The sequence below is a fragment of the Temnothorax nylanderi genome, unplaced genomic scaffold, assembly GCF_030848795.1.
Source record: "Temnothorax nylanderi isolate EJ_2023f unplaced genomic scaffold, tnyl_v1.0 TNYL_tig0306_pilon, whole genome shotgun sequence".
In the NCBI taxonomy this organism is placed as follows: domain Eukaryota; kingdom Metazoa; phylum Arthropoda; class Insecta; order Hymenoptera; family Formicidae; genus Temnothorax; species Temnothorax nylanderi.
The window spans coordinates 1-21,637 of NW_027249368.1; the positions used below are offsets into that span (position 1 = coordinate 1).

The following is a 21,637-nucleotide window of genomic DNA, read 5'->3' on the forward strand; positions in this document are numbered from 1 at the left end:
GGGGAGGCTGGCAGAATGGAGGGAAGCGAAGAAAGGGACAGAAGCAAGGGAGGCGGAGGGAGATGTTTGGAGTAAAAGGAGGGGAGGGGCAAAGGAAGTGGGTTTTTTGTTTCAAGCGAAGACAGAATAGGAAGGAGGGAAGGTGGCGAGCGGGAGGAGAGAGAGAGAGGAAAGGAGGGGAGAGAGCAGTGCAGAAAGGAGGGAGCGGAGAAATGGCTGAAGCAAGGAAGCGGAAGGAAGGAGATGGAAGAAGGAAGGACGAAGGGAGGGGAAATAATACATACAAGGTGTGCACCGCTTGTGTCGTTGGGAAATAGGCGGGATCGATGGAGCGATAGATCGATAGTCGAAGGAGAGAGGGAAAATGCTAGACGAAGGCACGTGGCAGGTAGTAAATAGCAGTACGAGCGAAGGTAATTGAGAGGAGACGGAAAAGTAATCTGCAGCCAAGGAAAAGAAGCGAAAAAAGAGAAAGAGGGAAGGAGGGAGAGAAGGATTAGCGAGGAAAAGAGGAGAAAGTAAGTAAGTAAGGGTGGAATTAGGCAGGTACACGTAAGGGGGTAGAAGGAAGGAGAGAGAATAGAGGGGGAGTCAAGAGATAGAATAAGGTAGTGAGAGTAAGAAAGGGTGTATAGGAAATTGGTTACAGATCACACCTCTATTAAGCTGGACCCCCCACCAGCGCAAATCAAGTTCGCACTAGGTCAAAAATTTAGTGCTATTTAGGTGCTAATTAAGTGCCCTAGTCCGAATTTTGGTGCTCGAACGGTTTAGCAGGAAATCACGTAAAAAATGGGGGGTCCAGCTTGCCATTAAGCTGGACCCCCCCATATCAGAAAATAAAAAACAAGTACACTATAATTTAGTGCTAATTAAGTGCTAATTAAGTGCCCTAAAATAACGATAAAATATTGACAGATTATAACATTTATTTAAATATACAACTATATATTGAACACAGTACCGTCGCGGTCGACACAAACACTTAAAAAACTTGCTGCATGAATATATTCGTTACTAAATGATCGAAACATATATTATCAAATATTCCCAAATCTGAGTTTATTGCTAACAGTAAAACAATTACGATAATTAACTTAGACCAGCCATTGGCGCTGAGTACTAAGTTCCGTCACCTGATCGTCTACGAATTAGTTGCTCGCATGATTATAGTATTAAAATAATTTTCATACATTGTACTTTAAAAGAATATCACGATTCGAAGCGCGCCGCGCTCCATGGATAAATTAATTAATTTCAACGCTATGCAGCTAGCACTAAATTCGAATCGTGATATTTTCTTAAAGTACAATGCCTCAGGATTACTTTGGGACCATAATAACGCAAGCACCTAATTCTTTGACGATGCAGTAACGAATTATAGAGCGCGGCGCGCGCGCTTCATGAGTTAATTAATTAATTTCAACGCTTTGCAGCTAGCACTAAATTCGAATCGTGATATTTTCTTAAAGTACAATCCCTCAGGATTATTTTAGGACCATAATAACGCGAGCACCTAATTCTTTGACGATGCAGTAACGAATTATAGAGCGCGGCGCGCGCGCTTCATGAGTTAATTAATTAATTTCAACCCTTTGCAGCTAGCACTAAATTCGAATCGTGATATTTTCTTAAAGTACAATCCTCAGGATTATTTTAGGACCATAATAACGCGAGCACCTAATTCTTTGACGATTCATGTAACGCACTTTAGAGCGCGGCGCGCGCGCTTCGCGGATAAACTAATTAATTTCAACACTATACAGCTAGCACTAAATTCGAATCGTGATATTTTCTTAAAGTACAATGCCTCAGGATTATTTTAGGACCATAATAACGCGAGCACCTAATTCTTTGACGATGCAGTAACGCACTTATAGAGCGCGGCGCGCGCGCTTCAGGAGTTAAACTAATTAATTTCAACACTATTGCAGCTAGCACTAAATTCGAATCGTGATATTTTCTTAAAGTACAATCCCTCAGGATTATTTAGGACCATAATAACGCGAGCACCTAATTCTTTGACGATGCAGTAACGAATTATAGAGCGCGGCGCGCGCGCTTCATGAGTTAATTAATTAATTTCAACGCTTTGCAGCTAGCACTAAATTCGAATCGTGATATTTTCTTAAAGTACAATCCCTCAGGATTATTTTAGGACCATAATAACGCGAGCACCTAATTCTTTGACGATTCTGTAACGCACTTTAGAGCGCGGCGCGCGCGCTTCGCGGATAAACTAATTAATTTCAACACTATACAGCTAGCACTAAATTCGAATCGTGATATTTTCTTAAAGTACAATGCCTCAGGATTATTTTAGGACCATAATAACGCAAGCACCTAATTCTTTGACGATGCAGTAACGAACTTTAGAGCGCGGCGCGCGCGCTTCATGAGTTAATTAATTAATTTCAACGCTTTGCAGCTAGCACTAAATTCGAATCGTGATATTTTCTTAAAGTACAATCCCTCAGGATTATTTTAGGACCATAATAACGCGAGCACCTAATTCTTTGACGATTCTGTAACGCACTTTAGAGCGCGGCGCGCGCGCTTCGCGGATAAACTAATTAATTTCAACTCTTGACAGCTAGCACTAAATTCGAATCGTGATATTTTCTTAAAGTACAATGCCTCAGGATTATTTTAGGACCATAATAACGCAGCACCTAATTCTTTGACGATGCAGTAACGAATTATAGAGCGCGGCGCGCGCGCTTCATGAGTTAATTAATTAATTTAAACGCTTTGCAGCTAGCACTAAATTCGAATCGTGATTTTTTCTTAAAGTACAATCCCTCAGGATTATTTTAGGACCATAATAACGCGAGCACCTAATTCTTTGACGATTCTGTAACGCACTTTAGAGCGCGGCGCGCGCGCTTCGCGGATAAACTAATTAATTTCAACACTATACAGCTAGCACTAAATTCGAATCGTGATATTTTCTTAAAGTACAATCCCTCAGGATTATTTTAGGACCATAATAACGCGAGCACCTAATTCTTTGACGATTGCAGTAACGCACTTATAGAGCGCGGCGCGCGCGCTTCAGGAGTTAAATTAATTAATTTCAACGCTTTGCAGCTAGCACTAAATTCGAATCGTGATATTTTCTTAAAGTACAATCCCTCAGGATTATTTTAGGACCATAATAACGCGAGCACCTAATTCTTTGACGATTGCATGTAACGAATTATAGAGCGCGGCGCGCGCGCTTCTGAGGATAATTAATTAATTTCAACCTATGACAGCTAGCACTAAATTCGAATCGTGATATTTTCTTAAAGTACAATCCCTCAGGATTATTTTAGGACCATAATAACGCGAGCACCTAATTCTTTGACGATGCAGTAACGAATTATAGAGCGCGGCGCGCGCGCTTCATGAGTTAATTAATTAATTTCAACGCTTTGCAGCTAGCACTAAATTCGAATCGTGATATTTTCTTAAAGTACAATCCCTCAGGATTATTTTAGGACAATAATAACGCGAGCACCTAATTCTTTGACGATGCAGTAACGAACTTTAGAGCGCGGCGCGCGCGCTTCATGAGTTAATTAATTAATTTCAACGCTTTGCAGCTAGCACTAAATTCGAATCGTGATATTTTCTTAAAGTACAATCCCTCAGGATTATTTAGGACCATAATAACGCGAGCACCTAATTCTTTGACGATGCAGTAACGAACTTATAGAGCGCTGCGCGCGCGAAATTCATGAGTTAATTAATTAATTTCAACCCTTTGCAGCTAGCACTAAATTCGAATCGTGATATTTTCTTAAAGTACAATCCCTCAGGATTATTTTAGGACCATAATAACGCGAGCACCTAATTCTTTGACGATTCTGTAACGCACTTTAGAGCGCGGCGCGCGCGCTTCGCGGATAAACTAATTAATTTCAACACTATACAGCTAGCACTAAATTCGAATCGTGATATTTTCTTAAAGTACAATCCCTCAGGATTATTTTAGGACCATAATAACGCGAGCACCTAATTCTTTGACGATGCAGTAACGAACTTTAGAGCGCTGCGCGCGCATTTCATGAGTTAATTAATTAATTTCAACCCTTTGCAGCTAGCACTAAATTCGAATCGTGATATTTTCTTAAAGTACAATCCCTCAGGATTATTTTAGGACCATAATAACGCGAGCACCTAATTCTTTGACGATTCATAAACGAACTTTAGAGCGCTGCGCGCGCATTTCATGAGTTAATTAATTAATTTCAACACTATACAGCTAGCACTAAATTCGAAATGTGATATTTTCTTAAAGTACAATCCCTCAGGATTATTTTAGGACCATAATAACGCGAGCACCTAATTCTTTGACGATTCTGTAACGAATTATAGAGCGCGGCGCGCGCGCTTCATGAGTTAATTAATTAATTTCAACGCTTTGCAGCTAGCACTAAATTCGAATCGTGATATTTTCTTAAAGTACAATCCCTCAGGATTATTTTGGGACCAAAAACACGCGAGCACCTAATTCTTTGACGATGCATAGTGTTGAAATTAATTAGTTTATCCGCGAAGCGCGCGCGCCGCGCTCTAAAGTGCGTTACAGAATCGTCAAAGAATTAGGTGCTCGCGTTATTATGGTCCTAAAATAATCCTGAGGGATTGTACTTTAAGAAAATATCACGATTCGAATTTAGTGCTAGCTGTATAGTTTTGAAATTAATTAGTTTATCCGCGAAGCGCGCGCGCCGCGCTCTAAAGTTCGTTACTGCATCGTCAAAGAATTAGGTGCTTGCGTTATTATGGTCCTAAAATAATCCTGAGGCATTGTACTTTAAGAAAATATCACGATTCGAATTTAGTGCTAGCTGTATAGTGTTGAAATTAATTAGTTTATCCGCGAAGCGCGCGCGCCGCGCTCTAAAGTGCGTTACAGAATCGTCAAAGAATTAGGTGCTCGCGTTATTATGGTCCTAAAATAATCCTGAGGGATTGTACTTTAAGAAAATATCACGATTCGAATTTAGTGCTAGCTGCAAAGCGTTGAAATTAATTAATTAACTCATGAAATGCGCGCGCAGCGCTCTAAAGTTCGTTACTGCATCGTCAAAGAATTAGGTGCTTGCGTTATTATGGTCCTAAAATAATCCTGAGGCATTGTACTTTAAGAAAATATCACGATTCGAATTTAGTGCTAGCTGTATAGTGTTGAAATTAATTAGTTTATCCGCGAAGCGCGCGCGCCGCGCTCTAAAGTGCGTTACAGAATCGTCAAAGAATTAGGTGCTCGCGTTATTATGGTCCTAAAATAATCCTGAGGGATTGTACTTTAAGAAAATATCACGATTCGAATTTAGTGCTAGCTGTATAGTGTTGAAATTAATTAGTTTATCCGCGAAGCGCGCGCGCCGCGCTCTAAAGTGCGTTACAGAATCGTCAAAGAATTAGGTGCTCGCGTTATTATGGTCCTAAAATAATCCTGAGGAATTGTACTTTAAGAAAATATCACGATTCGAATTTAGTGCTAGCTGCAAAGGGTTGAAATTAATTAATTAACTCATGAATTTCGCGCGCAGCGCTCTATAATTCGTTACTGCATCGTCAAAGAATTAGGTGCTCGCGTTATTATGGTCCTAAAATAATCCTGAGGGATTGTACTTTAAGAAAATATCACGATTCGAATTTAGTGCTAGCTGTATAGTGTTGAAATTAATTAGTTTATCCGCGAAGCGCGCGCGCCGCGCTCTAAAGTGCGTTACAGAATCGTCAAAGAATTAGGTGCTCGCGTTATTATGGTCCTAAAATAATCCTGAGGGATTGTACTTTAAGAAAATATCACGATTCGAATTTAGTGCTAGCTGCAAAGCGTTGAAATTAATTAATTAACTCATGAAATGCGCGCGCAGCGCTCTAAAGTTCGTTACTGCATCGTCAAAGAATTAGGTGCTTGCGTTATTATGGTCCTAAAATAATCCTGAGGCATTGTACTTTAAGAAAATATCACGATTCGAATTTAGTGCTAGCTGTATAGTGTTGAAATTAATTAGTTTATCCGCGAAGCGCGCGCGCCGCGCTCTAAAGTGCGTTACAGAATCGTCAAAGAATTAGGTGCTCGCGTTATTATGGTCCTAAAATAATCCTGAGGGATTGTACTTTAAGAAATATCACGATTCGAATTTAGTGCTAGCTGTATAGTGTTGAAATTAATTAGTTTATCCGCGAAGCGCGCGCGCCGCGCTCTAAAGTGCGTTACAGAATCGTCAAAGAATTAGGTGCTCGCGTTATTATGGTCCTAAAATAATCCTGAGGGATTGTACTTTAAGAAAATATCACGATTCGAATTTAGTGCTAGCTGCAAAGGTTGAAATTAATTAATTAACTCATGAATTTCGCGCGCAGCGCTCTATAATTCGTTACTGCATCGTCAAAGAATTAGGTGCTCGCGTTATTATGGTCCTAAAATAATCCTGAGGGATTGTACTTTAAGAAAATATCACGATTCGAATTTAGTGCTAGCTGCAAAGCGTTGAAATTAATTAATTAACTCATGAAGCGCGCGCGCCGCGCTCTATAATTCGTTACTGCATCGTCAAAGAATTAGGTGCTCGCGTTATTATGGTCCTAAAATAATCCTGAGGGATTGTACTTTAAGAAAATATCACGATTCGAATTTAGTGCTAGCTGCAAAGCGTTGAAATTAATTAATTAACTCATGAAATGCGCGCGCAGCGCTCTAAAGTTCGTTACTGCATCGTCAAAGAATTAGGTGCTTGCGTTATTATGGTCCTAAAATAATCCTGAGGCATTGTACTTTAAGAAAATATCACGATTCGAATTTAGTGCTAGCTGTATAGTGTTGAAATTAATTAGTTTATCCGCGAAGCGCGCGCGCCGCGCTCTAAAGTGCGTTACAGAATCGTCAAAGAATTAGGTGCTCGCGTTATTATGGTCCTAAAATAATCCTGAGGGATTGTACTTTAAGAAAATATTACGATTCGAATTTAGTGCTAGCTGCAAAGCGTTGAAATTAATTAATTAACTCATGAAGCGCGCGCGCCGCGCTCTATAATTCGTTACTGCATCGTCAAAGAATTAGGTGCTCGCGTTATTATGGTCCTAAAATAATCCTGAGGGATTGTACTTTAAGAAAATATCACGATTCGAATTTAGTGCTAGCTGTATAGTGTTGAAATTAATTAGTTTATCCGCGAAGCGCGCGCGCCGCGCTCTAAAGTGCGTTACAGAATCGTCAAAGAATTAGGTGCTCGCGTTATTATGGTCCTAAAATAATCCTGAGGCATTGTACTTTAAGAAAATATCACGATTCGAATTTAGTGCTAGCTGTATAGTGTTGAAATTAATTAGTTTATCCGCGAAGCGCGCGCGCCGCGCTCTAAAGTGCGTTACAGAATCGTCAAAGAATTAGGTGCTCGCGTTATTATGGTCCTAAAATAATCCTGAGGGATTGTACTTTAAGAAAATATCACGATTCGAATTTAGTGCTAGCTGTATAGTGTTGAAATTAATTAGTTTATCCGCGAAGCGCGCGCGCCGCGCTCTAAAGTGCGTTACAGAATCGTCAAAGAATTAGGTGCTCGCGTTATTATGGTCCTAAAATAATCCTGAGGGATTGTACTTTAAGAAAATATCACGATTCGAATTTAGTGCTAGCTGCAAAGGGTTGAAATTAATTAATTAACTCATGAATTTCGCGCGCATCGCTCTATAATTCGTTACTGCATCGTCAAAGAATTAGGTGCTCGCGTTATTATGGTCCTAAAATAATCCTGAGGGATTGTACTTTAAGAAAATATCACGATTCGAATTTAGTGCTAGCTGCAAAACGTTGAAATTAATTAATTAACTCATGAAGCGCGCGCGCCGCGCTCTATAATTCGTTACTGCATCGTCAAAGAATTAGGTGCTTGCGTTATTATGGTCCCAAAGTAATCCTGAGGCATTGTACTTTAAGAAAATATCACGATTCGAATTTAGTGCTAGCTGCATAGCGTTTAAATTAATTAATTTATCCATGGAGCGCGGCGCGCTTCGAATCGTGATATTCTTTTAAAGTACAATGTATGAAAATTATTTTAATACTATAATCATGCGAGCAACTAATTCGTAGACGATCAGGTGACGGAACTTAGTACTCAGCGCCAATGGCTGGTCTAAGTTAATTATCGTAATTGTTTTACTGTTAGCAATAAACTCAGATTTGGGAATATTTTGATAATATATGTTTTCGATCATTTTAGTAACGAATATATTCATGCAGCAAGTTTTTTAAGTGTTTGTGTCGACCGCGACGGTACTGTGTTCAATATATAGTTGTATATTTAAATAAATGTTATAATCTGTCAATATTTTATCGTTATTTTAGGGCACTTAATTAGCACTTAATTAGCACTAAATTATAGTGTACTTGTTTTTTATTTTCTGATATGGGGTGGTCCAGCTTAATGGCAAGCTGGACCCCCCCATTTTTTACGTGATTTCCTGCTAAACCGTTCGAGCACCAAAATTCGGACTAGGGCACTTAATTAGCACCTAAATAGCACTAAATTTTTGACCTAGTGCGAACTTGATTTGCGCTGGTGGGGGGTCCAGCTTAATAGAGGTACAGATCACCCAGGATTACCCAGGATGGAGGAAGAGGGGAAAATAATAGCGGAGGCGGTGGGAAGGATTGTGGAGGAGAAATCAAAGAAGATGGCGAAGGAAAAGGAGGAGGTGGAGAGATGGAAGGAGGAGAGGATAGAGGAGTTGGAGGAGAAGGTAAGGAAGATGGTGAAGGAGAAGAAAGAGGTGGATAAAAAGAAGGAGGAGAGGATAGAGGAGAAAGTAAGGAGAATGGAGAGAATGATAGAGAGAATGGAACAAAATGGAGGCAAAAGGAAGAGGGAGGACTCGAAGAGAGCGTGGGGGTGAAGAAGAAATGGTGGGCGGGGGTGGGCGAGAGAAACGAGGATGAACTGAGGAAAAGGAACGTAATCTTAAGGGTGGAGAAGGAGGTATGGGGAGATAAGGGCTCGCACTGGGAGAAGGTGAAGGAGGTATTTACGGAAGGATTAAAGATAAGGGTGACGGTAAGAGAGGTGTTTGTGGTAGGACAGAGAGGAGCTTGGTTAACGCTATTGGTGAAGCTGAAAGACGAAGAAGAGAAATGGCGGGTAATAGAGGCGAGGAGAAAGGCGGGAAATAGGGTAGGAGTGAAGATCGTTGAGGACAAGTCGGTGGAAAGGAGAGATAGAGAGAGAGAGGAGAGAGAGGAGAAAATGGAAGGGAGAATAAGCAGGAGTACAGGGAGATCTGAGCAGGGTGAAATCTCCAAAGGTATGGAGGAGAAACTGCTAATGGAGTCGAACGATGATGGGGAGGCCGGAAGGAAGAGGGACTGGGCCAATCGAGGGTAGGCCGAGTTGGGAAGAGGGGGGGCCAAAGAATGGGGCCGGTACAAGAGCGGAGGAGAAAGAAGAGGAAGAGGAACACGAGGAAGAGATACTTTGATTTATGATTCGAGTTTTGACTTTGAGGTTGTTGTTTGTAAGAGGCTTGACTCTGATGTTGAGATTGATTTGTATTCGTTTTGTTTTTGATGTCTGTGTAAGAGGTTTGGGAACGTTCCTCATATAAAAATAAAACGCCTTGTAAACCCTGTGGGGAAACACAATAAATACACATACATAGTAATATTTACCTCCCAAAAAATTTATTTTTTAAGAGACTTTTTTTAAATAACTTTGTATGAGGGCCCTTTGTCCCCGGGCTCAGAGCTCTTCCCAAAACCCTCTACGGTCTAAGTTAGAGTATCATGAGATAGTATACCAAATTTGGTTGTTCTAATTTGAAAACTGTGAGAGTAGAATAATAATATCACAAATTAAATTGATCATCAAATTTTAAACGCACCTGATGCTAATAAACATTCTTTCCCAGCAGACATTTTTCCCTCGCTTCGACCCCTTCCTAAAACCCTCTATGAGCTAATTTATTAGACAGTAGACGATGTTTTTTCCTCAAATAATAATATTTACCCACAAAAATAAATTTTTTGGAAGAAATAGACCTTTTTTAGACAATTTTGTATGAAAGCTCCTGTTTTATTTTTTTTTATTTTTATTTTTATTTTTATTTTCTTATATTAATTTATTCTTCATCGACATTATCCTCGAAAAATTAGACAAATTTTGATACCGGTTTCCAGAAAATCGGTCCATTAATAAATAAGTAGTTCGCGGTCAGACAGACAGACATTAGACAAATTTTAAAACCGCGCTGTTTTCCAAAACCGATTTCCCAAAATAACATTTTTTGTAAAAAATGAAACTTTTTTTTGAAAAAAGGAACTATAAAAATTATGTATATTTCCCAAAAAATTTCGGAACCGATTATCAAAAATAATTCTTTAAGATTTGGTTTAAAAATCGGTAACAAAATATAATACACATTATTGCCATCCCTAGAAAATTCTACCCCTGTTTCATATATATATTTAGTAACCTATGAAAAGAATCAAACGGAGAAAAAACTTCAAAAACAAGCAGAGAAAGAGTGTAGTAATGGGATAGAGATTGAGAATAGCAAGCGAAAAGAAGACAAGAATGAGGCTGGAAAAAGAAATATGTATGAATATTTATTGCATATCCCCATGGGGTTTACAAGGCGTTTTGTTTTTACTAGGAACGTACCCAAACCTCTACAAGCGAACTCGAAGACTTACACATAAACAAAAAATAAAAAAATAAAAATAACAAACAAATAAAAAAAAGTAAATAATAATAATCTTCTTTGTCTTCTTTCTCTTCCTCTCTTGCGTCGGTACCCCTCCATGTCCTTCCTCCCGTTCGTCCCATCCTCATTTGCTCCAATCCCTCTTCCCTCCCGCCTCCTTCTCCTCGTCCGACTCCATCAACAATTTCTTTTCCAAATCCTTGGAAATTTCCTCTTCCTCTGATCTCCCCGATTTCTTCCTTAGCCTGCCTTCCATTTTCTCCTCTCTCTCCTCTCTCTCCTTATTTCTCCTTTCCACCGACTTATCTTCGTCTATCTTCACTCCTAATCTGTTTCCAGCCTTTCTCCTCGCCTCTATCACCCGCCATTTCTCCTCTTCATCCTTCAGCTTCACCAGAAGCGTTATCCATGCTCCTCTTTGACCCACTATACACACATCTCTCACCGTAACCCTTATCCTTAGTCCTTCCGCAAACACCTCCTTCACCTTCTCCCAGTTCGAGCCCTTGTCCCCCCCATACCTCCTTCTCCGCCCTTATTATAACATTTCTTTTCCTTTGCTCCTCTTCACTGCTCTCACCCACCCCCGCCCACCATTTCTTCCTTACCCCCACTCCCTCCTCGTTGTCTTCCCTCTTCCTTTTACCTCCATTTTGCTCCATTCTTTCTATCTTCCTCTCCATTCTCCTTACTTTCTCCTCAAGCTCCTCTATCCTCCCCTCCTTCTTTTTCTCCTCCTCTTTCTTCTCCTTCACCATCTTCCTTACCTTCTCCTCTAGCTCCTCTATTCTCTCCTCCTTCCTTCTCTCCACTTCTCTCCTTTCCTTCTCCACCTTCTTTAGTTTCTTCTCCATAATCCTTTCCATCGCCTCCGCTATTATTCTTCCTTCTTCCTCCATCCTAATTAGTCCTGGGTAATCTGTAATATATTAATTTCATCACCTCCTCTTTCTTCCTCTTTCCTCCTCACTCTCTCCCCTACTCCCCCTCTCCCTCACTTCGTTCCTTCTTCTATCTCCTCCAACCCCCCTTTTCCTCTCCTTCTTTCCCCCTCTAGTTCCATCATCCATTCCTCACCTCCTCCGTCCTCATCTAACACCCATCCCACCGCTTCCTGCCAGCTTCCATCTCCTGATTCCCATCTCCTACATTCCTCCCACACATGCTCCCATGATTCCTCCCTGTACTCACATAACCTACATTTCTTTTTCTCTTCCGTTTCCCAATATTTGCTCTCTCTCATCTCATTTCCTAATCTATATCTCGCCACCCTGTTCCATCTGCTCTCTCCCCATCCTTTCTTCAAATACCCCGGAATACCCTCTCCTTTTACCATCTTGTACCATCTGTTATACTCCGCTCCCTCGATTCTTACCCATCTCTCTCTTCTTTGTACTTCCTTGTCCCCTCCGAACAGTTTGTGGAACCATTCTTCTTCGTCTTGTCTCAATCTTTCCAGTTCCTTCAATTCCACACCTCTGTCTTCAAAAAACTTTCCTCTTTCTCTCTCCCAGTTTGATCTTGCTTTCCCTTCTTTCTCCTTCCCCTTCACCTCCTCCCAACATAGCCTTGCCAATTCACTTCCTCTACCCTCCTCTAGTTTTCTCTCGAATCTCCAAGCTCTCATCCCTGCCCTCCCTCTCAGCTTATCCCTTTGTGTCTCCTCCCTAACGAGATACCATGGCGTTCTCCCATCCACTCCCAATACCCATCTGATATACCTTTCTTCCAATCTTTCCATTCCTTCCCTTTCTTTCCATCCCCATATTTCCGCTCCATATCCCATTACTGTCCACACCAGCCTATCAAATAGCCACAATCTTTTTCCCCAGTCTCTCCCAAATCTCCTCTTCCCTATCCCCCATATCTTCCCCATCACTGCCGCCGCCTTCTTGATCCTTTCCCTTACCTGCGCTTCTTGTCCTCCATTCCTTTGGAACATGTACCCTAAATATCGAAATTCCTTTACCTCTCCTAATTCTTTTCCTTCCCACCTCCATCTTCTCTTACTGTCCCTCCCTCCTCCTTTCCTAAATCTCATTATCTTTGTTTTCCCCACATTCAGTTCCAATCTCTTCCTACTTAGATAACCTTCCATTCTTTTCAACATGCTCCTCATTTGGTCCTCGTCCTCCGCCAAAAGCACTATATCATCCGCGTACGCCAAAGTATAAACCCTCCTACCTCCTAACACCACTCCTCCCCATTTAACCTTACCCATTTCCTGTTCCATATCCGCCAGTAACACGTTAAACAACAATGGACTCAATGGGCACCCTTGCCTTACTCCTCTTCCCGTCCAAAACTCTTCTCCCATTCCGTCTCCTACCCTTACCCTACTTTTCGTCTCGCTTAACAACTCCTCCGTTCTCCTCACCAGCCTTTCTCTTACTCCCCTTTCTCTCATTGCTTTTATTAGAACTCCTCTATCTACCGAATCAAACGCCGCCTTAAGGTCCACGAAACACACTATCAGTTTCCCCCCCTTCTTTTCTAACCTTCTGTTCACCAAGTAGTTCAACACATAAATGTTATCTATTGTTCCCATCCCCCTTCTGAAACCTGTCTGGTTCTGTGGTACTATTCCCTTCTCCTCTGTCTCCTCTCTTAACCTCTCCGCCAGAATAGCCGTATACACCTTGTATAACGACGGCATTATTGTCACACCTCTATACTCCTCCGCTCTTTTTCCTTCTCCTTTCTTTACAATTGGCGCAATTATTCCCTCTTTCCAGTTTTCCGGCCATCCCCCTCCCTTCCATACCCTATTAATATATTTCCATGCCCAACTCTCCAGCTCCTTCCCCCCTCGCTTCCAGACCTCGCCTGGTATCCCATCCCTTCCCATAGCTTTTCCGTCCTTTAACCTCTTTACCGCTCTCCTCATTTCTTCTAGACTAATCTCCTCTTCCTCTTCTCCCTCCTTTTCCTCCCTATTTCCTTCTTTCCCCATCCTCACCTTCCCTTCCACTCCTCCCAGAAGTTTCATAAAATGCTCTTTCCATTCCTCTTCTTCTATTCCTTCCTCAATCCCCCTCCTCTTTTTCCTCTCCTTATTTACTATCTCCCATACTTCCGCCTCCCTCCTTGCTCCCTCCGCCTTTCTCTCCCATCTCTGATTCTCTTCTTCCTTCTTCCTCTTACACATCTCCCTAAACTCCTTCCTCTTTTCTTTGTACGCGCTACCCTCCCCTCTTCCTTTCCTCCACGTCCTTAATTTTCTTCTTGCCTCTTTCTTTGCCTCTCTACATTCTTCATCCCACCATCCTACCTTCCCCCTCTTTCCTCCCATCTCCTCCTCCACCCCTTTTATTGCCTCCTTTATTCTTGCCTCCGTTTCTTCCCATTCCTTGTTCACATCATCCACCTTTTCCTCCATCGCTCCTATTCTTTCCATGAACCTCTTTGCTCCTTCCTCGTTCCATATCCCCCTGTTTCCCTTCTTCCCCCTCCTTCTCCCATCTCCCTCTTTCCCCCTCCTTAAGGCTATTTCCAAGAAGTGATGATCCGAGTCCACTCTGTCCCCCACTGTCATACTCTCTACCTTCTCTCTTACTTCTCCTTCTCCTATCACATAGTCGATCACCGTGTCTCCTCTTTCCTCCGTGAAAGTAAACTCCCCCTCCTCATCTCCTCTCACATTTCCATTGAAGATTTCCCATCCTCTCTCTTCTATGCTATTTATCAGCCGCCTTTCCTCTCTGTCTATCTTTTTATCCTTTGATCTTCTTCCCCCTCCGCGCTGTCCTGCCCCCTCCTCCTCTTCTATCCCTCCGCCTTCTTGGCCGGTCCTTGCATTGAAGTCTCCTCCAATTATCGTAAACCTTCCTTCTTCCTTCTTCTCCATTATCAGTCCCAGCTCCTGTAGTATTTCTTCCATCTCCTCTTTCTTTGCGTAGACCCCAACGATACTCCAGTTCTCATTACCTATCCTAACCTTTCCTTCTATCAGCCCCTCCCTGTCTATTTCTATTTCCGTTCCCTTCTCTTTTAACTCCTTTCTTATACCCATTATCATCCCTCCTATCGCTCTCCCTTTTTTATTCCTTTTCCTTGCCAATTGCACTCCCCATTCATATCCTTTTGGCAGCCTTCCCCTTATTCTTTCCCAGCCCTTTTCCCCTATCCACGTCTCTACCATGACTAGGACGTCCTGTTTCTTCAGCCCTTCCCAGAACTCCTTATCTTTATTTTCCAGACCTGCTACATTCCAGAACACGATTCTCCATTCTGCTTTATTTCCCCCCTCTCCCTCTCTTCCCACCTCCGCCTTTCCCCTCCCGACTTCCACCCCTCCAGCTTCTCCTCCTCCTATTCCCCCGTCTCCATTCCTACTCCTCCCCCTCCTAATCTGCCTCCCTCCTCTTCTTTTCCTCCTCCGCTCTCCCTTCTTACCCTTCCCCTTTCATCCTTTAATACCCCCTCTTCTACGTCCCATCTCCACCATACATTTTCCAATCTTATTCTACCTGCCTTAATCCACGCCCTCCTTCCCTTCCACCCCTCTTTTCTCCCTATCTCTCTCAATATCCAATCCGTCCTTCTTTCTTCCCAAGACAAGTCCTCCGTGATTCTCTCCCTACGTCCCACCAAACTCCTCTTTTTTTCCATTATCTCCCATTTTTGCTCCTCATTTTCCAACTTCAACAGCACCATTTCCCTTCCTTTTTCCCTATCCCCCCCTATTTTCCTCACCTCTAATACCTTTACTTTGGCTTTCATTCCCTCCAGTAGCTTTTCCACCTCTTGTCTTCTCCCTCCCTCCTTCACTTCTAACCCCCTTATCACTACATTTCTTCTTCTCTCCTCCTTCTCCTTCTTCTCCAACTTTCTCTCTATCTCTCTCATCCTCTCCACCACTCCCTCATTTTCGTTTCCTGACTCCCCTTCTCTCTCCTCCTTCCTCTCTCCCATTTTCTCCTTCCATCTTTTATCTCTTTCCTCCACCTTCTCCTCTAGCTTCTTTACTCTCTCCTCCAGCGCTTCTCTCTGTTTCTTCCATCTTTCCTCCCTTCTCAACATCTCATCCTTCAGTCCCTTGATTTCGTTCTTTATTTCCTCTTTGTCTTTTTTCCTTTCCTTCTCTTGTTCTTCCATTTTCCTTAAGATCTCCTTAAACATCTCTTCTGCCTCCATATTTCCTTCCCCTTCTTCTCCTTTTTTGATCTTCGCTGGCGGTGATCTATAGACCCTCCTTGTTTCTTTGAACCTTCCTAGGATCTCTTCCTCTGCTCTCGCCTTCGCTTCCTCCTCTTCTCTTTTCCTTTTCTGAAAGTAATCTAAGACCGACCCTAGGCTATCCGTTCTCCCTCTCAGTTTTCCAAGCTCTTCCGCCTTTGTTGGTCTGCCCCTTGCCTTCCTCTCCCCCTCACCCTCTCCCTTCTTTTCTTTGCCTTCTTGCTGTTCACTCTCTATTCTTACTTCCTTCTCTTGCTCCATCCGCCGCTTCTACCTTGAATTGACCCTCCTATTCGTTATCTCTCCTATTCTTCTCTCCCTCTACCTATTCTATACTCTATGCTCTGCCGTGTCTTAGTTTTCCCGTCCAGTCGCCCCTCTACACCTACTTGCGTACGTTCGTGCCTTGCCGCGCGCGCGCTCGCTGCCGCACGTGGCTCGGCTCCCCCACCGCGACACCCCTCTACTCTCGCTATTGCTCGTGCCTAACCTGCCTTTGGCCTTGCCACTTTTCTACCCTTAGTTCCCCTTTACCTGTTACTCCACCACTCTCCCCTTTCGTCTCCTTGCTCTCCGTATTATACGTAATACTGATTTATTATGGGATATTGTCGAGGACCACCCCTGCTGCGGCCCCGCTGAGTATACCAGCGTTGCCGGCTCTGACCGCGTCCTCTTCCTCGGCGATTTCCTGTAACAAGGAAATATGAAATAGTATAAAAATACTCTAAATAATAAATACAAAATTTAAAAAATTAATTTTTATTAAATACAAAATTAAAAAAAATTAATTTTTATTAATACATACTCATTGGTCCCTGCTATGCTGTATTTGCGCCAGCGGTTGCACATTGGCTTCCTGCTGTTGCGCAAGCTGCTGCTCGTGTACTACCTGATGCTGCTGCGCTAGCGGCTGCTCCAGCAGTGGCTGCTCGACCTCCTCCTGCTGTTGCGCCTCCTGCGGCTGGTCTCGCTCTTGCAGACGTCTTTGGAGCTCCGCAATTTGCAACTGCTGCAGTTGCAATTGTTGCATTAATTCTTGCAGCGTTGGCAAGTTGTTATTATTTCTTTCTGAAAATAGAAAGAAATTATCAAAATTGCAAGTTTTGCCGTTAAAAATTTATAATATTTATTTATAACCTAATACTTACGTGACATTTTAAGAGACGCATTCCTTGCTTCACCGCGATGAAGAAATTGCTACTCCTTTCAAGTTCCCGCGCCAAGCACGTTTTTTTTTTCTAATTTTTACGGGTGATGTATGTTTGAACATTAATAACTATTGGACCGAATTTTTACCACAAGTGCCATAAAGTGTATAATTTTTTGTTACCGATCTTTTTGGACAATATTAATATTTTGATCTCAGAAGATTGGACGAAGGAAATGGAAGATTACAAAAATTGTAATTATAAATATTAATTAATAATTAATTGAGTTTTATTCAATCTTGCAAAACGTATATTTTGTGGGTGTAAAATAAAATTCCTTTCAATAATATTTATATTTTTTAATTAATATAGTAAATAAATGTAATAAAATTAATAATAAATAAATCCTTTTCATAAAAATAAATATAAATTTAACAAATGATATCGTTCATAGGTTGATCAGTTTTAAATGAAATATATATAGATAAGATATGTAGGATAAGTAAAAAAAAACGCGTCAACAATAGTACCTCATGGGTGACGAGGAAATCTATTGTCGTGACAAACGTCGGTTAACTTTAAACCTTAGTTTACTCACTATTTCATCTCTTTCTAAGGGGGACAGTTAGAACATCTCAAATCTCAATAATTGAGACTTCAAAAAATGATGTTTTAGGATAATAAAAAAGTGTGCAGGTAAAAAATTGCACATTGCTTTCTCATAGCTTTTAAGTGTGCAAGTAGAAACTTGCACATTGCTTTTAAGTGTGCAAGTAGAAACTTGCACATTGCTTTTAAGTGTGCAAGTAGAAACTTGCACATTGCTTCCCAAACAGCACACAATATTTATAAAATATTTACAAAATATTTATAAGATTTATTTGAATATTTTATAAATATTTATCAAAATATTTCATAAATATTTTTGTAGTCTTCGATTGAACAGATGATAAATATTTATTATAAATATTATAAAAATGTTTATCATAAATATTATGGTACATATTATTAAATATTTATTAAATCATTATGATAAATATTTTGTAAAATATTGTTACTTTCTTCACGAAATGTTTAGGAAAGGTTTTTGGAAAGGTAACAAAAATATCAATAAATTAATTAAAAGACGGCGATACGAGTCAAGCGCGGTACGTGGTGCGCAACTAGAGAAATAATAGTTACAGAAGTAACGAATTACATAATAGTTACATCTGTAACTATTATTTCTCTAGTTACATAATAGTCAAGCGCGGTACGTGGTGCGCAACTAGAGAAATAATAGTTACAGAAGTAACGAATTACATAATAGTTACTTCTGTAACTATTATTTCTCTAGTTGCGCACCACGTACCGCGCTTGACTCGTATCGCCGTCTTTTAATTAATTTATTGACATTTTCACGAGTCTAATGATATATATTAACAAAAATGTCTTTCTTTTTCATTGCACTTTTTATTGCACAAAATTTTTAAATGAATATATATATATTCTATGTAATATTAAAAAAAACGCTTTGCTATGTATTTTAGACAACGTGCATTTTGACAATTTTGTCTTTTACTTTCTCGTGCTTTGTTAATCTCAATAATAGTGTTGCTATAATAAATAACACAAATACACTTTTAGTTCTATATTAAGAAAGATTAGTCTTTCATAAAGCCTACACAATTAAAACGATCATTTAGAATTCAAGATCGTAAAGGAATCACATCTATCATGAGTCTTAACAAAGTTCGAGAAAGAATTTAAATATGAAGAATTTAGATAACGCGATAATACACTTAATACATATAAAAATAGAAAACGGAATGTAATTAATTGTGCCGTTAAAATCTGCAAGTATAAAATATAGTCTCGTTACATGTTGTAAAAAAAAGTTGATGCAACAGATGCATGAGTATTAATATCTCGATTGATATTATCATAAAAAAATGTCGCAAACAATGTAAACTTTTCAAATATTTCATTCGGCACAATGTTATTTTATAAAAATACGCACGAAGTAAGGTAACCCAGGATATTATTTTTCAGCTCACCACTCTCTATGAAAAGAGCAATGTCGGCACTCGCATTACTCTCGGCAAATTCGTTAATTGCGCGGTTAAATTCTCCTGCTATACCACACACAGTCGGCCGGTTTGGATGCAACAATATGTTAATTATCGTTCGGTAATATTTCGTCACACGGCGTCGGGCCGCGTTTGTTTATAAAATGGGCCATTTCCCATGGAAAGTACTATTTAGCCTAATTACAGACTGCGGACAACAATGAGTACAATATCTATTTTTTTTCTTCCTTCTCCTCTTCGATTTATCTCCTTCCATCAATCTTAATTTTCGTCAGAATTATCTTCAAAAGTCATTCTAAGGTTAGGTTCTTTAGCACGTTTACTGAAACAAATAATTTTTAATTATTTATCTTACATTTGTAACATAAAAACTTGTTTTAAAAAAATGTTTCTTCTACTTACTTATGCTCATTTTTTAAACGAGATGATGAATTATCAAGCCAAGCAGCTATAGCGGTTCTCACATTATTATCTGTCGCTGAAGGTGTGTGCATTTGTGCAGCTTCTGTAAAAAAATACATAAGTATTTACGTGAGTCTGTAAGATTGAAAGATAGATGTGTTTTCCAGTAGTAAATCAAAATTTACGTAGTAAATTTCACATTTAATTACTACGTAAATTTAAATTCAAAAAAGTAAATTCAAAATATTAAATAAAATAAAAACATAAAGTGTAAAAAATTTGTTTATAATCTTAAAAATATATATGTTATTAACAATTACTTACTATATATACAGGTGTTGAACATTAGATCCAGAAATCTTTTTTTCTTTTTTTGACCCTTATAGCTATACTGTGTTGCAACGAAATTGCTGATTGTACTGTTTAATATATTAAACACGTGAGACCGCACATCCGGACCTCCTTTTTGCTTCAAAAATTCAACCTGAAACAAATTTACAGTTATAAATACAATTAATAATAATTCTCAAAATTTAATTTAATATATTGTTACGTGATTCGTATGCTTTTAAATTTGGCCAGAGCCAAAAGTATATATTAATCTATGAATATTACAACAAGCATAAAACATTGCAAAGCAGCTTTCAGGTCAAAGCACATAACATGACGTAGCAATAATAGTAATTGCAATAAGCAATATAAGCAAGTACATTTGCTACGCCTGTTATGTGCTTTGGCCTTTAGGGCTCATGCACAATGAGAGGAAAAGGAACAAGGAATTAAACATAAAGAGAATTCCGTGTCTTGAAAAAAGAGAGAAGCTGCGTCTTGAAAAAAGATGCGACTATTACTATGTTTAAGGGCCAATTTCTTCACCGTTGGATAACTCTATCCTTCGGTTAACCTCACTCTTCATCTCTTTCTAAGGGGGCAGGTTAGAAAGAAATGAAGAGTAAGGTTAACCGAAGGATAGAATTATCTGACGGTGAAGAAATTGGCTATAATTCCTTGTTCCTTTATCTGGCATTGTGCATGAGCCCTTAGCGTCGCTAAGTTAGCGATTTGGAAAAAGTGATAGCCACGGCAACAAATACGGCAACGACGAGAGTACGAGAGTATTGGCCGAAATAGTCAGACCTCACGTGGTGTGCACGAAATGAGGATAGAATGAAAAAGGATAACCGGGGACAACGAGACATAAAGGCTGCGTTACACTTAACACTCACAAGACTCTTAGAATCATTTCATCCTTGTTTGTCAAATGTTAACCATCAAGGACGAATGATCCTTATATATGATGAGCGCTGTTAGCGTTAAGGGGAACGCACTCAAAGCTAATTAACGTACACGTACCTGTATCACCTGCTGTATTTCTTAACACTTGATTCCCTGTAAAGGCTATGGAAAGCCACACGTAGCTTTATATATAACGACACTGGCCGATAAAATTTTTACGAACTACAACGCGAGACTATAACTATATATATACGCGACTTTTAATACTACATACATGACTTAATTATAATATTACGCAGGACTTTGAACTGCCGGCCGCACGATCACAGACGATCCAAGACGATCACAGACAAGATGACTTGGCGAACAATGGTCGAAGGTCGTAGAAAATGATAGAAGGACGTGCCGCGCAACAACGACGCAGGGGCGGCTGCCACCTTAACGACACCGTCGACCAATTGAGTTGCGCGCGCATATATTTCGTGCGACACTGCATCACGCACGCAGATGATATGTCCGCGCTGTCACGTATTGAAAACGAATCGTCCTAACAATCTTTACTTGCTGAATTATACACGGGCATATCATGCTCAAATTAAGTAAAATTATTTATACCGATATTAAAAAAATTTCATAAAAATACACACATAATAAGTAATATATATGTTTCTTATACCTCTTTCGATCATATATACAGCCGGGTGCGCGCTATAGTAATTTACACTCTATGAAAGAGGTGGCATTCCCAGCAAAAATTTGATAAATATTTACAAAATATTACTACAAATATTTATTTTTAATTACCATAAATATTATATAAAATATTTATTCTATATTTTAATAATATATTGAATAAAGTTTTTATGAGATTTTTTCTTCATATATATGAAATATGTA

At 40.0% G+C, this 21,637-nt stretch overlaps 1 protein-coding gene and 1 long non-coding RNA gene across 2 annotated transcripts; both read right to left on the minus strand.

Moving 5' to 3' along the window:
• Positions 1–11,643: 11,643 nt before the first annotated feature.
• LOC139780924 (uncharacterized) lies at positions 11,644–17,405 on the minus strand. The gene is made up of 3 exons (XM_071719670.1): positions 17,034–17,405; positions 16,691–16,953; positions 11,644–16,573 (listed from the first exon to the last, which is right to left on the minus strand). The coding sequence occupies exon 3, from the start codon at positions 14,843–14,845 to the stop codon at positions 11,699–11,701; it is 3,147 nt and encodes a 1,048-aa protein (XP_071575771.1). The 5' UTR covers positions 14,846–16,573; positions 16,691–16,953; positions 17,034–17,405; the 3' UTR covers positions 11,644–11,698.
• A 1,060-nt stretch (positions 17,406–18,465) lies between these two features.
• On the minus strand, positions 18,466–21,152 carry LOC139780923 (uncharacterized). Its single transcript, XR_011720379.1, has 4 exons — positions 20,858–21,152; positions 19,829–19,988; positions 19,505–19,607; positions 18,466–19,424 (listed from the first exon to the last, which is right to left on the minus strand). It is a non-coding gene; the product is annotated as an uncharacterized lncRNA (long non-coding RNA).
• Positions 21,153–21,637: the final 485 nt, after the last annotated feature.

What these genes read in the sequence shown, in the direction of transcription:
- LOC139780924 (XM_071719670.1), bottom strand. Translation starts at nt 14,845, where the DNA reads ATGGTAGAGACGTGGATAGGGGAAAAGGGCTGGGAAAGAATAAGGGGA.